General features: G+C 47.2%; 1 protein-coding gene across 4 annotated transcripts; it reads left to right on the forward strand.

Moving 5' to 3' along the window:
- The first annotated feature begins 2,902 nt into the window (after positions 1-2,902).
- LOC103820686 (aquaporin-7-like) lies at positions 2,903-13,128 on the forward strand. Of its 4 annotated transcripts, none has more exons than XM_009095414.4 (7): positions 2,903-3,340; positions 4,028-4,150; positions 7,566-7,692; positions 9,531-9,668; positions 10,397-10,515; positions 11,809-12,026; positions 12,852-13,128. In XM_009095414.4, exons 1-7 carry the CDS (start codon positions 3,296-3,298, stop codon positions 13,009-13,011), a joined length of 930 nt encoding a protein of 309 aa, XP_009093662.1. In that variant the 5' UTR covers positions 2,903-3,295; the 3' UTR covers positions 13,012-13,128. The 4 variants fall into 4 exon arrangements, with proteins under 4 accessions (XP_009093662.1, XP_030093021.1, XP_030093022.1 ...); XM_030237161.2 differs by having other exon boundaries at positions 4,031-4,150; XM_030237162.2 differs by having other exon boundaries at positions 2,903-2,962.
- The last annotated feature ends 1,623 nt before the right edge of the window (positions 13,129-14,751 follow it).

Raw genomic sequence — 14,751 nt, forward strand, 5'->3', positions numbered from 1 at the left:
GCAGGAGGGTTCCACTCTGTTGCCCAACAATGAGGCCAGAGCCACCCCTGGCAACCCCGTCACACAGAACCCTGCTCTGCCCCTAAAGACTAACAAAGACAGGAGCCTGCTGGACAGGAGCCAGACAGTTCTGCTCCTGCTGGCAGCATTACTTCATGGATTGCCTCTCTCTGAGTAGCCCTGTAGCTGTAGCAGCCCTGAAGCTGTAGCAGCCTGGGCAGGGCAGCACCCTGCCCAAGGCAGAAGCCCACCCATGAATGATCAAATACCTCCTCATGTCCCTCCACCTGACGTTTCTGGTGATCAGTACCGCAGCAGACCTGGTGGAGAGGAAAAGCAGCGCCCACAGGTGAGGAGCTTTTGGCTGGCTTCAGGGCAAGGGTCAGTGGGTGAGCTGAAAGGCTGTGGAGGCCAGTATCCTGGGAATGGAGAGGGGGGTGGTGGTACAGAGAGCAAAGACATCAGCTGAGAAACACGTGGGGTGTGTGAGACTTGCTTGGTGCCTGCCATCCATAGAAGAGAAGGAGACAGACCATGAGTGTGGAACAGGAGACCATAGGGAGCAGGTGCTCCAGGTCATGTCAAACAGGGTCTGCTCTGGACAGTGAAGGTCACACCAGTGCTGTTATGATCTCTCTGACTGGGGCACTGGAGATATTTTAGTGCCCTGTTCATTTGGTCAGATTGAGGAACAAGCTGTTCTTGCCCATGGTGAGCAGCTCTTCTGCTCAGCTGTCTGTTTATGCTCCTCTTGGCCTCTGGGGAGAAAATGCTCCACCAGTGGTGCTGAAGTGAATGGAATGGCAATGCTCCACCTGCTGACTAGCCCAATTAAGAGATAAATGAGCTCCTGGGTGCAGAGGAAGCACGTGCACTGTCACATTGAGTAAGAGAAGTTATTCCTTGCGGAATGCCCTGGAGTGCCGGGGTCCTCATCCTTCCCAGGGCTGCTCTTGCAGGACCCAGGGGTATTTTTCTCCTGATTCTTCATTACCTTGGATATCAACACCAGAACTCTTAGTGGACATTGACTGTGCCAAACTTTCCTTTCCAAACTGAGACTTTTATTAGTAGAGCTGAAAGCACACCTGTCCTGGGGAGGAAAGTGGGTTTGGTTTAGCAGTTGGCTGCTTAATGTGAAGTGGAAAACATGGCAAAATCATAGCCTGTGAGGGTATCAAAGCAAACATCAGGAAGAGCTAAGCATGAGCAGCCAATGCTCTTCTAACAAACCTTACAGGATCACTAAGCAATAGCACCCACAAGAAGTAAGTTAACTCATTACAGTGATGGGCTAATGCTGCACATGGACAAATGGCTTTGAGAATTTGGCTGGAAATCAGAGGAAAGAGTCTAATCTTCAGAGCAGCAAATTCTGGTAACAGGGTACAACAGAAGAAGTTGGGCAACAATCATTAATCACTAAAATGCAGAGTGGCCAGGTCACCCAAGAGCAGATATGGTGTGGCTGCCTGTGTCAGTAGGGGACAGCATTTAGTGACTCCAGAGTTCCCCGCCAGCCCTGCAGGTAAGTGAAACTGAGCAAGTATGAGCAGGTTGCTGTTGGGAAACCAGCAGATATTTGCAATCCAGCCCTTGGCTGACTCACTTGGCTTGCCCTTGCTCAAGATCATCATGTCTGGATGCAGGGAGAAGGGGCAGTCCAGCACATCTGGTGGTCATTGGGTTGCATATTGGAGCCCACCACTCCATGTCTGTGTGCAGACATTGGAGGGAAAGTGTCAGTATCTAGCATGACTCATGGATCAAGCATCAGATGCTTATTTTAGGTGAGGAAGAATTGCCCTTTGGAGCCACCTGTTTTTCTCTGCTTGTTCTAAACTCAGGCACAGGCTCACACAATTTGTGTTTGTGTACTTGCAGAGCGGAGGTGCTCTGACCTACATGACCTTTGGAAAGGTGATGGTTTCGTTATTTTTACAGTCCTTGAACTTGAATGTCTCAAAATGGCCATCAGAACCTCAAAATTAAAGGATTTTCGCATTTTCAGCAGCAACAGAGAAGTCCTTCAGAGCATCTTGAGGGGAGAAATTAACGTCTCAGTGCCATCTTGTGGAATGACCTGTATAAAAGCACAAGCTCCTAGGAGCATGCTGGAGTTTTATAGAGTTTGGTGGTAATATTAGGAATTATGCTGCAAATATTATCACCAAACCAAATATTTCTATTGTAAACTGGGATTGCATTTTTCCCCGAGGAGACTGCAAGTCCATGAGAAGTCAGTGTTCCCAGAAAGTGGCTGTCTGTTTTTCAGCCTGAATCAGAATACTGAGATGCCTGCATTTGATGCCTGAATGCAGGAGACAAAGCCTATCAGATACACAGCAGCTTCCTTCCAGAGAAGGAATCCACTTGGAAGGCTCCCTGAGATCTAGGAGAAAAATCAAAGTTGTAGGTCCAATTGTGGGCGTCACTGACCCACTGACACCTTGTCCATCAGAGAAAGGTTGTAAGATCTCCAGCATGTGGAGACACAAGGATCTCAGGTGACATGTAAAGTCAGCTGGAAATCACCATGAGCAGAAGAGACCTGAGAGTCTTGTCACCACCCCAGCTTGCTGCTCCAGGACCCCTGGTTTGTGCTCCACCAACAAACATTTGCATGGCAGAGGATGATGTGACCTAGAAAGGTTTATTCTGTGCTACAGCACAGGTCACAGACCCACATGACAGAAACCTTCCCACCTAGAAATGTGCTGTAGAAACACCCTCGCAACCTGGCTATCATCCATCATAATTAAATGATTCTCAGTATCAGAGACAGACCAGTAATTTACTGCATATTTAGCCAGGTGTTGACTGAGGTCAATAGCTAATCTGTCACTGGAGGAGGGATCACCCCAGTACATAAAACTCTCCTTGCCACAAGATATACAATGCTCTATGGAGCAGAGAGGAGAATCAGCTTCCCAGGGTCTTCCACACAGCTGCTGAGTGCCCTGTGGGTGAAAGAAAAGCTCATGAACTTTTGCCATGCAGTAGAAGAGAGGGAGGCAAGGCCAAGGGCAGCATGAGCAGAGCACCATGTCCCTATCAGGACAGCTGCTGACACTTCTGTGAGAGAGAGCTGTCCCCTCCAGAGCCACACTGAGAAGCTGCAGCAGGTTGAGAGGAAGGTGAAGAAAACCAGCAAATAACCAGAAAAGGCTTGAGGGAAAAGGTCTTGAGTGTTCAGTGGATAGGTTTTTCCATGATTAAGCAGAAGTATTAAAACCTTTTCACTGTGGAAAGGTAAGAGTACCTGGTGAGCAGGGAGATAGGCAGAGGGAATGAGATGGAGGAGGAATCAGGACAGCAATGGTTCTGCTCTGGCAGCCAGGTAAGACTGAAGATCTCTTGAGCCACCTCTCCTTGCTGAGGTTGGCTTCTCCTTGCCCTATATGAGAGGACAGACAGCGTGGCTGGTGGCAGGGCTCTCTGTGAGTGTGAAGGCACCTGCAGAATGCAAAGGTGCACCCAACAAGAGCAAATATTCCACCTGAAACAGTGCACTGTGCTCTTCCCAGCTGCAGACAGCAGAGCACACCAGCCCCAGGCAGAGCATCCTTGCTGCAGAAGATGCATCCAATATCTTGAACAGGCAAACAGTCCCAATCCAATCTGCTTAAAAAAACAGTACCAAACCACCAGTCAATGGGTTACAAGGCAGAGCAGAGCCGAAATTCCTGATCAGTTCCTATAGAAAAGGTTAAGGAGAAAGACAAGCCTCAGGAGCACATCAAGGCTTTTGACAGCTCCCCTGCTCTGGGGTGAGGCTCTCCTGGGCAGGGGGACAGTGTCACCACCGCCCTCATAACAGAAATATTGCACCCCTACCATGGAGCTTGTATAGGATGGCATACAGCGGAGGGAGAGGAGGGGTGGGGGAAAGACTTTGAAGCTAGCTGCTGCTTTGTTGGCTTGTTCATGGTTAACCAAAGGAGAGAAGGTGTCTGGGGGGGAAGAGAGGGTGCCAAGTTTCAAAGGGTAAGCTGGCTCAGTGCAGTGAAGTGTGCCATCTCAACAGCAGAGCAGAGGCTGCTTCAAGAAGGGGAGGACAATGCTGGAGAAGACTAAGAAGGTGTTCAGGATTAATAACCTTACCATAAGGCAGATGCTGGCAGAAGCACTGGGAATGTTCATCCTCATGGTAAGGAGGAGTCTGTGCATGTGCATGTGTGTAGGTGTGTGTGTGCAGCCCTTTGAGGCAGAGATTTGTAAGGTTGGTGGTTTCCTGCCACATCCTCAGGGTTGCCCAGGGGTTGGCTGCTGCTGCTCAGCCCTCTGCTTTGGTGGGGTGGCAGTTTCCCAGCAGGCAGACCATCTGCCACAAACCTTCTGGAGCAAAAAAGTAATGCAGGGAAAGGGAGGTGGGTGCTTGGAGAGAGGGAAGTGGGTGGGATAGAATTAAAATATCACAGAATTATTTATTTAGGTTGGGAAAGACCTTTAAGAGTTCAAGCATTAACCTGGCACTGTGGAGGCCAGCACTAAACCATGTCCCTAAGTGCCACAACTGTCTTTTAAGTACCTCCGAGGTATTATATGTATTTAATATCTGTAAACCCACCACTTCCCTAGGCAGCCTGTTCCAATGATTGACAACCCTGCTAGTGAACAGATTTTTCCTAATATCCAATCTAATCCTCCCCTGGTACAATTTGAGGCCGTATCCTTTGCCCTGTCTCTTGTTACAATGAGAAGAGACCAGCCCCCTGCCTACATCCTCCTGTCAGGGGGCTGGAAAGAGTGACCAGGTCTTCCCTGAGCCTCCTTTTCTCCAGAAACTGAACATCCCCAGCTCCTGCAGCTGCTCCTCATCAAACTTGTGCTCCAGTGGACCCTTTCCCAGCTCTACTTCCCTTTCTAGATTTGTTGCTCTTTCAGTTCTCTTCTAGGAGAAAACTGAGGATGAGTTTGGGAATGAAATCAAAGAGTAGTGTCCACAATGCTTGTAGAAGATCCCAAACAGTGAATGGAGGCTTTTCCCCTCCTTCTGCTGTGCCAGAGGTGTGGTGTAGCTGGGGGGGGGGGTGGGGGGCAGTCTGAACTGGTCTGAGGAACAGACCCAGCCTCTTCCATCACTGACAGATGCTGCAAAATGAAAATAGCATTCATCCATCTTCCCCTCGGGTTGCCAGGGTAATGAACTTTCCAGAGAAATTCTCCAGAACCACAACCCACCATTAGGAAATGTAATTACAGGGCGTGAAGCATGCAAAGATTTCACTTTTGATTTTTTTGATGCTAATCGAACAGTGCTTATGTAAATCATACACAAACTGCCCCCTTGCCTGAGGGATCTGTTTCACAAAGAAATAATTAAGTGGGTTTGAGCTTGTGGGCTGCTTCAGAAATGTTTGTGTAGAGGATTAGGAAGGTTTTGCAGTCACTGTAGGGCTGGTGGGGGTGAAGTACCCAGTGGGACCAGAGATTTTGAATGTTTGACCAACTGAGCAGAATGAGATCCTCCCTCTGAAAAGGCCCAGTATCTATCTGTGCCAATTTGCCACTCCTGGACTTAGCCTGGGATGAGGCACTTTAGACTGGACAGAGGCTGGCATGCAAAGGCTGGGCATAACCTAAATAACTTGAACTTGGAGATTGAAAGAGGAAGAAATTAAGATTTGTGTAAGCATAGGGACCTTGTGACACAACTTTCTGTACCAAGAAAGACACTCATTTCCAAGGACAACAACTGCCTGTACTGAGCATGGTTGCTTTTCTTTTTTTTTTTGCACATCCAGCTCTTTGAATTTCCCTCCCAGGTAGTTTTGCACCCAGTACTAAGTCAGAATACAGATATCTGTGACCCCTCTGCAGAAGCTTAGCAAATTCTTTTGCCTTTTCCATTCTCTGTTATTTGTTAGTAGAAGTTCCCAGGTGATAAAGAGCAACTTCAGGGTCATCCTGCCAGGAAAGAAGTATGAGGGGGAGAATTTACTCTGTGCTCTGACAGTTCTAGGCAGGTTTTGCAGCCTGCAGCCCTCAGTGCAACAGGATGCACCTCCAGGGTGCCTGAAGGGCTCTTATTTGGATGATAACACTCACCCAGGGCCTCTCAGTTTGATGGACAGGAAGTGTTGGTAAGAGGAACCAGGCAGCAGGAGTAGGCAGCACAAGGACTAGGGAAGAAGAAATTGAAAGAAATGTTGTTTTGGGGCTGTGAGGATACAGGAAGAAAACAGAAGTTTGGATCTGTGCTGAAAACCAAATTCTGTGTCCTTTGTTGTGGGTTTTTTTCAGGATAGTGCTGTTTATGCACAGTCATGTCTCCTCTTCTGCAACCTTCTCTCTGCAAAACCTGTGCCTTACATATTTGTTGTCTTTTGTATCTGGCTTTGGAAAAATCAGAGATGAGAAAGAGAAATGGAAAAATCAGAGACAGAATTTGTGTAATTTGCAGATGTTAAGGGGACATCACAAACTGTCTGGGGGCTTTTGCTGAGGCAGACTGAGAAGAGCTCACACTGTGGGGGCTGTGCAGAGCACAGAGTGTGGTCTGTGTCTACAAGAGCGATAAGAAGAGCAGCCTCTCTGGGGAACAGGGGATTTGGGTGATGTCTGAAAGCAGTGAGGGGAAGCAGACGCATGAGATAAAATTTGGATGCAGGCAGAGTAGCCAGAAAAAAAAAAATCACAGTTAAATAGTACAAGCCAAAGCAGAAATTTATGTGCAGGGGAACATATTGACTTTCTTGTCTTTGAAAGACATGTCACCTTGGATTACCATCAATGCAGTCCAAGGAATAGGATACACTTTCCAAACCCTCAGTGGTTTATGAGGCAGAAACCTCAAGAGATGCCTTGTCCTTCTCTAGATTTCAGTGTAAGAGCATGCAAAGAAGTGATTTTTCCACTCTTACCACATCAAAAGCATGAAATAGAATTCTCTCTTTCAGGACAGAGCAATGTCTTGAATATGTGTTTTCCTGCTGAAGAGTGTTTGCCTCTAGTTTTTTTCCCCTGGTTCTCCTTTAGTCACTAAAAGAACCCACTGAAACTTTGTCTGTTTCCAAACTGAAAATATATGTGTTGAATGGAAAAGTTAAACCAGAATTTCCTTCTCGTCTTTGGCTTGAATGTTACCAAAATTAGAGTTGAGTTTGGCAAATAGGCGTGTGCTGCCCAAACAACATATTTAGTCAATAAATGGCACACCAGGAAAAGAAGGGCAGTAAGAATTTGAACACCCTCCTTCCATCCACCTTGGATGTTGTCTCCCAGTGTTCCATGGTGATGACCCTCCAGTTCATGCCCCTGGTTTCAGGCAGAGGCATTTGCGGTGTGGCTGTGTGAATGACCCCCACTGAGCCCCAGCTCTTGGTGTGAGTGTTTGGTGTTTGTCTCCCCATGCCCAACCACAATGAGAGTGCTTGGTTTGGTTTGGTGGGCACCAATCACAGGTGTTTTGCAGGGCAAGTTTGTTCTTTGTCTTCTGACACCTTAGAGGCTTCCTGTCTTTGGGAGCTCACTACTTTTGCAGAAAAAACAGCAAAGAAGCTCAGTCTGCCACAGCAACAAGAATATTTTTAACAGCATTTTCTCTCTTTCATTTTAAACAGGTTTTTGGCTTGGCCTCTGTGGCACAAGTGGTATTGGGAAAAGGAAACGCTGGCCAGTACCTGAGCATCAACATAGCATTTGGCATTGGCGTTACCTTGGGTATCTATGCGGCTGGAGCAATATCTGGTGAGCAGCACTGTCAGGCATGGGACATATCCACGTCCCAAAAAGGCCATGTGCACTGGGGACAGGAGGAGTGGGGTGTGGAGGGGTGTGTTATGGCATGGGCAGTGCCCTCACCTAAAAACAGCAGTCCTAGAGTTCCCAGGCATGAAAAGCAGGAGAGGCCAGAGACAAGGCATGAATGGCATAGGTACAGAATACTGACCCCAGCTTGAGACAGGGCAAGTGGGACAGGGGGAGGGGAGGAGGTTTGGCCAACCCCTTCTGTTGTGGCCAGCAGAGCCAGGTTTCAGCAGCTCCCCCCATTTGGGACATGCCAACACGGCCCAAGGAGACAGGGAGCTCCCAAAACCTGCTGCTGATATGACCCAAGGGGAAGTAAATTATTTATTGTGAAGAAGAGCTTACTGCTGATGTTGCAAAAGGAACAGTATGCAAATTTTCTCCTAATCACACACACCCATGCACACATGTCCCACATGAACTTGAGAAGTGGTGTTTAGGGGCCATGAGGTGGCATCCATCATGTGACAAGAGCATTACCTTTGCCTTCTGCAATTTCTGCATTCATTTGCACCAAGAGAAAACATTAAGGGCCCTAATGGGCAGAAAGTTGAAAGCAACTCCTTGCTCTTAAAAGGTTGGAGTAGACAGAGTTCCAAACCCTGGGAAAGGAAAAATTTTCCATATGAGCAGTCAGGAGTGGTCATCTCTTGATTTTCTTGTCCTTTTGGAGCTGGTGGAAACACCCTGGGAAAAGCTGACTGAGGAAAGTAGGTGTCCCAGTCCCAAGTGACTCTTGAGAAGGAGCTGATCTGTTGAGGGCAGAGGGCAGTGCAGAAGGGATCTCAGCTCAGCCAGCAATAGTATGGTTACAAAACAAACTGCACACCTTCCTGACAGAGTAATTTGGCTTCATCTGTGTCACAAGAAGCTTTTTGTGGTCTCTGGAATGGCTGGCCATACCCACAAAAGAGCAGAGGGTCTAATAAGGGATCAGCCCCCATTCCTTTTGTGATTGTTGGACTGTCACAGGTGGTACATGCACTTCCACTTCACTCTGTCCTGCACTTTGATGAAATTGTGCATGTCTACATCTTACCCCTTTTGGATTCTGGAGCAGAAGAGGGTTATAAAGGCTGGAACATTTACTGACCCTCAAAGTTTATACCTATCAGGCAGGAAAAATAAGTATTTTCTTTAGACTCCTGGGGATAGGAGGCCTGGAGAACACATGAGGTTTGCATCAAGGGCATGAGGCCCAGACCCACTTAGTCTTCGAAAGCACCATTGTGATACCAACCACCTCCACAGAAAGTGTTCCATCAAAACAAGGTCCTTATCTACCAGTAGATACATAAAGTGTGCTGAAGTATGGTCTCCTTTTAAGCTCAGCAGGGAGAAGCTCCTTGAGAAACTCATAGGTAAACTCATACCTTCCTAAGAGAGGTATATCTGACAGGTGAGGCAGCCTGTGGTCTACAGAAGTCTTAGAAGACAAGCTAGGAGCTCTTTTACCTGCTGATGATTCAGCTGTAGAGAGAGAAAGGCTCGTTTTGTGCTTGTGCAGGAGTAATACCCTGACCTGAGAGAGTGTTGTTCTGGGTATGTCTGGGTGATTACTGCGGGGCATGGGGCACAGGACCAAAGAATAGTTTGGGTTGGAAGAGACCTTTTAAAGCTCATCCAGTCCAACTGCCCTGCAATGGGCAGAAACATCAGCTAGAGCAGGTTACTCAGAGCCCTGTCCAACCTGGCCTTGAATATTTCTAGGGATGAGACATCCACCATGACACACAGCTGCATCAGTATTGAGGCCTCTTTTTTCTGTGATTTTGCAGGAGCTCATCTGAATGCTGCCATCACTGTTACACAGTGTGTTTTAGGAAACATCTCCACAAAAACGCTTGTAGCTTATATAATTGGCCAGTTCCTGGGCTCCTTTTCAGCAGCAGCCACCATCTTTGCTCTCTATTACGGTAGGGTTGTGTCTTTTATCACAGAGGTTGCTGTAGGCACAATTTCAGTCAACCCACAGTGTTGTCAAAATATGTCCTTTTGCAGTACCCAGCATGATTTCTGGGGGAGGAGGGCAGGCTCCTGGGTTGTGGGACAGAGCGCAGCTCAAGTTCAGAGCAGGTCCCAGATACACCTCTGGGGGGGGATACACACATCCCAGAGAACACAGCTCCTTTTACTCAAGACATTCCCACTTCCAAGACCTGTCTTCAGCAGAAGGGCAGTAGCTGCATTTTGTCAGCATTTTGTTTCCACGTCTGCAGGGGTTTTATTTACATGAACTACCACGTATTAGGTGCTGGTGGAGCTCTGGGGGCACTCTACTGCTCTGTGGAACACAGGTTTGCAGCCATTTGGGGTTTTGAGCAGTGAGCAGAGGACCCACCACCCATTGTCTCTGCTAGAGGGGCAGAAGGTTGGAGGCCTCCAGTGCATCCAGACCACCCAGAGTACCCCAGGCTCCTGGAGCAGGGATAGGGAGGTGATAGGTGTAAGGAAGTGAGTGCAGACCAAAGTCTGTGGGTAACAGATAGTGGTGAGATCATACTCTGCGAGGAGTGTGCCTCCTCCATCGCATCTTCCACTGCCTCCCTTCTCCCTGATGTCTGTGCTGGCTGCAACAGGTGGACTTGTGTCTGTGTCCTGTGGGATGAAATGTTGTGCTAACTTCCATAATTCCCACTTCTAGATGCTATTTATGATTACACCAATGGGAGCTTAACAGTGACAGGACCAACTGCCACAGCGATGATCTTCGCTACGTACCCTGCTTCCAATATGTCCTTGCAGGGAGCTTTCTTCACAGAGGTCAGTGGGAATGGCTGTGGTGTGCCAGGAGAAGGTGGGTGGTGCAGGGCTGCTACAGGTCCCCTACGTGCACAGACAACCATAACCTCTTTTCCAAGGAGCCCAGCATCCAGGCAGACATCCAAAATGTAAGATCCAAGGCACCTTAGTGGCTGCGCAAGCCTAAAGGGTTCTGACCAGAGCCCAGTACATAAAGGCTGGTCCATAGCTTGGTCTAGGAGCTCTCCAGACAGCTTCCCTGCATGCTGTTCAAGCAGTGAGAAGTGAGAAGCTGAGTGTATCGCCAGCCATCTCCTCTGAGTTCTGGGCTGAACTGTTCCTTTCTTTATTGGATTCTACATCCTCTCCATGCTCCTCGGCAGCTGTGCTGGCTGCCTCTCCCAAGCACAGAGAGCACTGGACTGAACTCTGTGTTTGAACAGATCCATTGAGACTGTGTGCAGCGGATTCCCAGCTTACAGTGCAGTGTCCAGATACCCAGAAATAGGAAAGGGATTCTTTGTGGAGATGTGGGGCACTGAGACATTAGGGAAGGAAGATTCACTTCCAATGCAAATCTTTGGAAGCCTGTGATTTGGCCTCTGAGCTGATAAAACTCCTGCCTGGGCATGATGAAGAGGATGGTGAAAGAGTGTAGAGGTGGGGAGTGGATCTCATCCAGCCTTCTGTGGACCTGTGTCCTTGATGCAAAAGAAAGAAAATATGAGTCACAGCCTTGCCAAAAGCTGCAGTTTCTGGTTTTCTGTTTTTACTGATATCTGTGCAAGCAGTCCAAGTCTCTCCAGCTGCATTTTCTGAAGCAGAAAGAGACAGGTATCATCACCTCTATCAAAAAACTATGCTTCTTGATGTCCTGGGCACTGCAAATCTATAAATGCCAGCTATGTAGTCACTGATGGGAAATTCAGTTTCCCAGGTGAGAATCTGCATACAGGCTGTACAAAACATCACTTCCTCTAGAGATGATCAGGTTTGTCTCGCGAGCAGTTTGTTATGGCTCTGCTCTTATTAGACAGAATGTACTTAAAGTAACCCATTTCCCTGACTTGAAAGATAGAGATGACATTGCAGAGAAGTTTGTATCAGTCTTAGTGATGAGGTTTTTGCTGAGAAAAGAATTTTCTTCAGTCCATCTGTGAGGAGGGAACAATATTTGGGTCCCTCCTGCCTTGATCAGACCATGAATCTTATCTGCTCTTTCATTCTGGGAAGTCTCTTCTGCTCTGCTGAGAAGGATCTTTCAACTATCCCCATTCTCTCTCCTGACATGTTCTCCCTTTTCTGCTCCCACAGTTTACAGCAACAGCGATGCTGATCCTGGGTATCCTAGTCATCCACGACGAGAAAAACAATGGAGCTGTCAAAGGCGCTCAGCCCATGCTCACGGGTATACTGGTCATGGGCATTGGTCTGGGAATGGGGCTGAACACAGGCTATGCCATAAACCCCTCCAGGGACCTGCCCCCACGGATCTTCACGGCAATTGCTGGCTGGGGAATGGACGTCTTCTCGTGAGTGACCTGTTTTGCTCTTACCCTGCTCAGCTTGCCAGGGGAGGAGATAAGCACAAGATAAAATGTGTCATGAAGCCTTTTTTCTCTGGACCAAGTGATGGTATCACTGCAGAGTATGAGGGTTGTGCCTACAGGAGCCTTTTGTATTATGTACACAGAATTTGGAATACACTGAAACTCCAGCACGGAGATCATGGAGGTATCTCAACACTCAGATACCTCAGTTTGGGCATCAAATTGTCTGTCTGTTCACTGGAGATACAGCTGTTTTTTTCAGTGAGCAGAGAACCAGAATGCAGCTCATCTGAATGCAGCTGGATTGCTGAACAGGTCTCCTAAATTTAGAGTCTAAATTTGGACATGAAACCTTGCCTTCCTCTATCTAGCAAGATGCTGTTATGTTATGGCTTTTCCTTACCATCATTACCAGAATCTCCTGTCCTGGATGCCCACTTTCCTTAAATACCCAGAAAATATATTTGAGAGCTCAGTAGAGGAGTCACAGATTTTATTAGAAACAGGGAGGCAAAATACCTATATGTGTCTGAGAGTCTCACTCATCAAGACCACACAGCTATTTCTTTTGGAGAACAAGAAACCTGCAATGTGGAGCCAGCTTTCCATGTTGATGGGGAAAATGACCTTCCCTCCAGCAGTTATGTGGGGGGGACAGCGAATTTGTCTAAGCCAATTGTAAGCTTAATGCCTGGAGTGGGACAGACTCCTCTGCTCACACAGCTCACTCTTGCCCCAGTAGGATATGGTGGCAGGGCAGTGGTTCCAGTCTGGCTCACCAGCTGCCTCTTCTGTGTTTCATTTTAGGGCTGATCATTGCTGGTGGTGGATCCCAGTTGCAGCTCCAGTTCTTGGAAGTCTTTTTGGTGTTCTACTCTACAAACTCTTAATTGAATTTCACATCCAGTCTCGCCAGGAAACTGAACCTGAGAAAGAACAGGCAGACATGGAGACTTCCAAACTGTGATGGCCATGTGCTGTGATGACATGTGAAGGGCACATCTGTTTGTCCACAAAGCTGGTGGGATGAGGGACTAGAATTCAGTAAACATGCTCTACATAAACAGACAAACTTGGTCTCTGAGATATTGAGAAGACCTGTGTAGGGCTACACCTGGCTGTGACCTGAAGGAATTATTCAATCTCCCTGTGTGAAAATCTACAAAAAAAAAAAAACCTAACCAAAAACCAAAAAAACCCAAAGCAAACCTCAACCCTCAATCATCATGTTCTGAAGAAAAGCAAAGCAGAGCTACAAGTCTCCAGATATGCATATATTCATATAAATCAAAATATAGGCATCAAGAGTGGTAGATACAACATGATTAAATCAATTAAGACATAAATTTTGATCTGGAATATTCTTTGGTAAGAGGCAGATACTACAGTGATGGACCAGGGTCCTAATCTTTCTTCATTTGCATATCTGTCACCCTAGCAAACACCTAGTTTGGAAAAGCACAGAAGAGAGAAGAACAAGGACAGTCTAAAATAGAAACATGAACCTGTTAGGTTGTTTGGGGTTTTTTTGTGCTTTTTTTGTTGTTGTTTTTGATCTGAACATTCAGGAAGCATAAAAAATGTACTAAACTAAAGTACAGGGGTTCCTGAATCCTGCCAGTTCTGCTGGAAAATGCTGGCAGCAGAGAACCATGTGTGTACTGACACTCTAGACTTGAGCTACACCAATTACCACCACAGGAAAGAAATCAGAGAACTTCTGTGACAGTGCCTCCAAAATCTTGAACAAACTGCCTCCCATACTTTTTTCCTACTTCTGAATGCATGAGAAATGTAAAACCTTGCCCCGCTGCTGCAGGGATTCTGCTACCTCCATCTGAATGAGGAAGTGGGCCTGCAACAGCCTTACAAGTTTGAGGTGTCACTGGATTAGAGGCAGAACACTATCAGAAGCTGCCTGTTCCCAGGAGGGTGACAATGGTCTTAACTTTTCTAGGAAGTGCTTAAGCAAGTATGGTATGTATGCCAAGCACATAACTGCAATCCCAGGGCTGGGTGCCATGAATAAACAACACAGAGTTCTCCAAGAGCAGGAAGTGACAAAACATCACTACAGCACAGAATTCCAGAAAAGGGCATTTACTGGATTTAATGGTCATTCCCATCCCAATTATTAAAAGAATAACTGAGGTACTGCTATGGCATGGGGTGGGGTTGGGTAGGAAGTACTGACATGTGTGCTTTCTCCTTGGAGCTCACTTTATGTCAGTAGAGCAGCTAGAACAGATCTTCACCTGTCTCAAGATGCACATGGGCTCGAGAGGGCCCACTAGAGGATTTCTTGTCATCTGGGGGTGGCAGAGAGTGGCTGCCAGGCAATGCAGCAATGGCATTTCAAGGTGGGCCCTCGGCAGTGCTGGAAGCAGCAAAATACACCTGAATGGGGGCTGGTGGCTGCAGAGATTTTGCACAGTGACTGCAGGCCAGAAGTAGAACAGCTGCCACAAAGTTCAGTCTTCTGGCCTGTATGAAATAAACTGGGAATTTCTGAGTAGCTCAAGACGGATAAGCTAAAAGCACTGTAACCCATCCCATCTCAGGGAGAGATTCTCTACTGCATTGAAGAAGCACTCCAAACAATCCATCCTGAACACTGCTCTTGCCTTTGCATCCCATGTCCATGTGCTCCCCAAAGCATCTTCAAATACCCAATCACTTTGGAGGAAAAATTCAAATATTTATTAAA

This window comes from Serinus canaria, chromosome Z (assembly GCF_022539315.1).
Source record: "Serinus canaria isolate serCan28SL12 chromosome Z, serCan2020, whole genome shotgun sequence".
NCBI lineage: Eukaryota > Metazoa > Chordata > Aves > Passeriformes > Fringillidae > Serinus > Serinus canaria.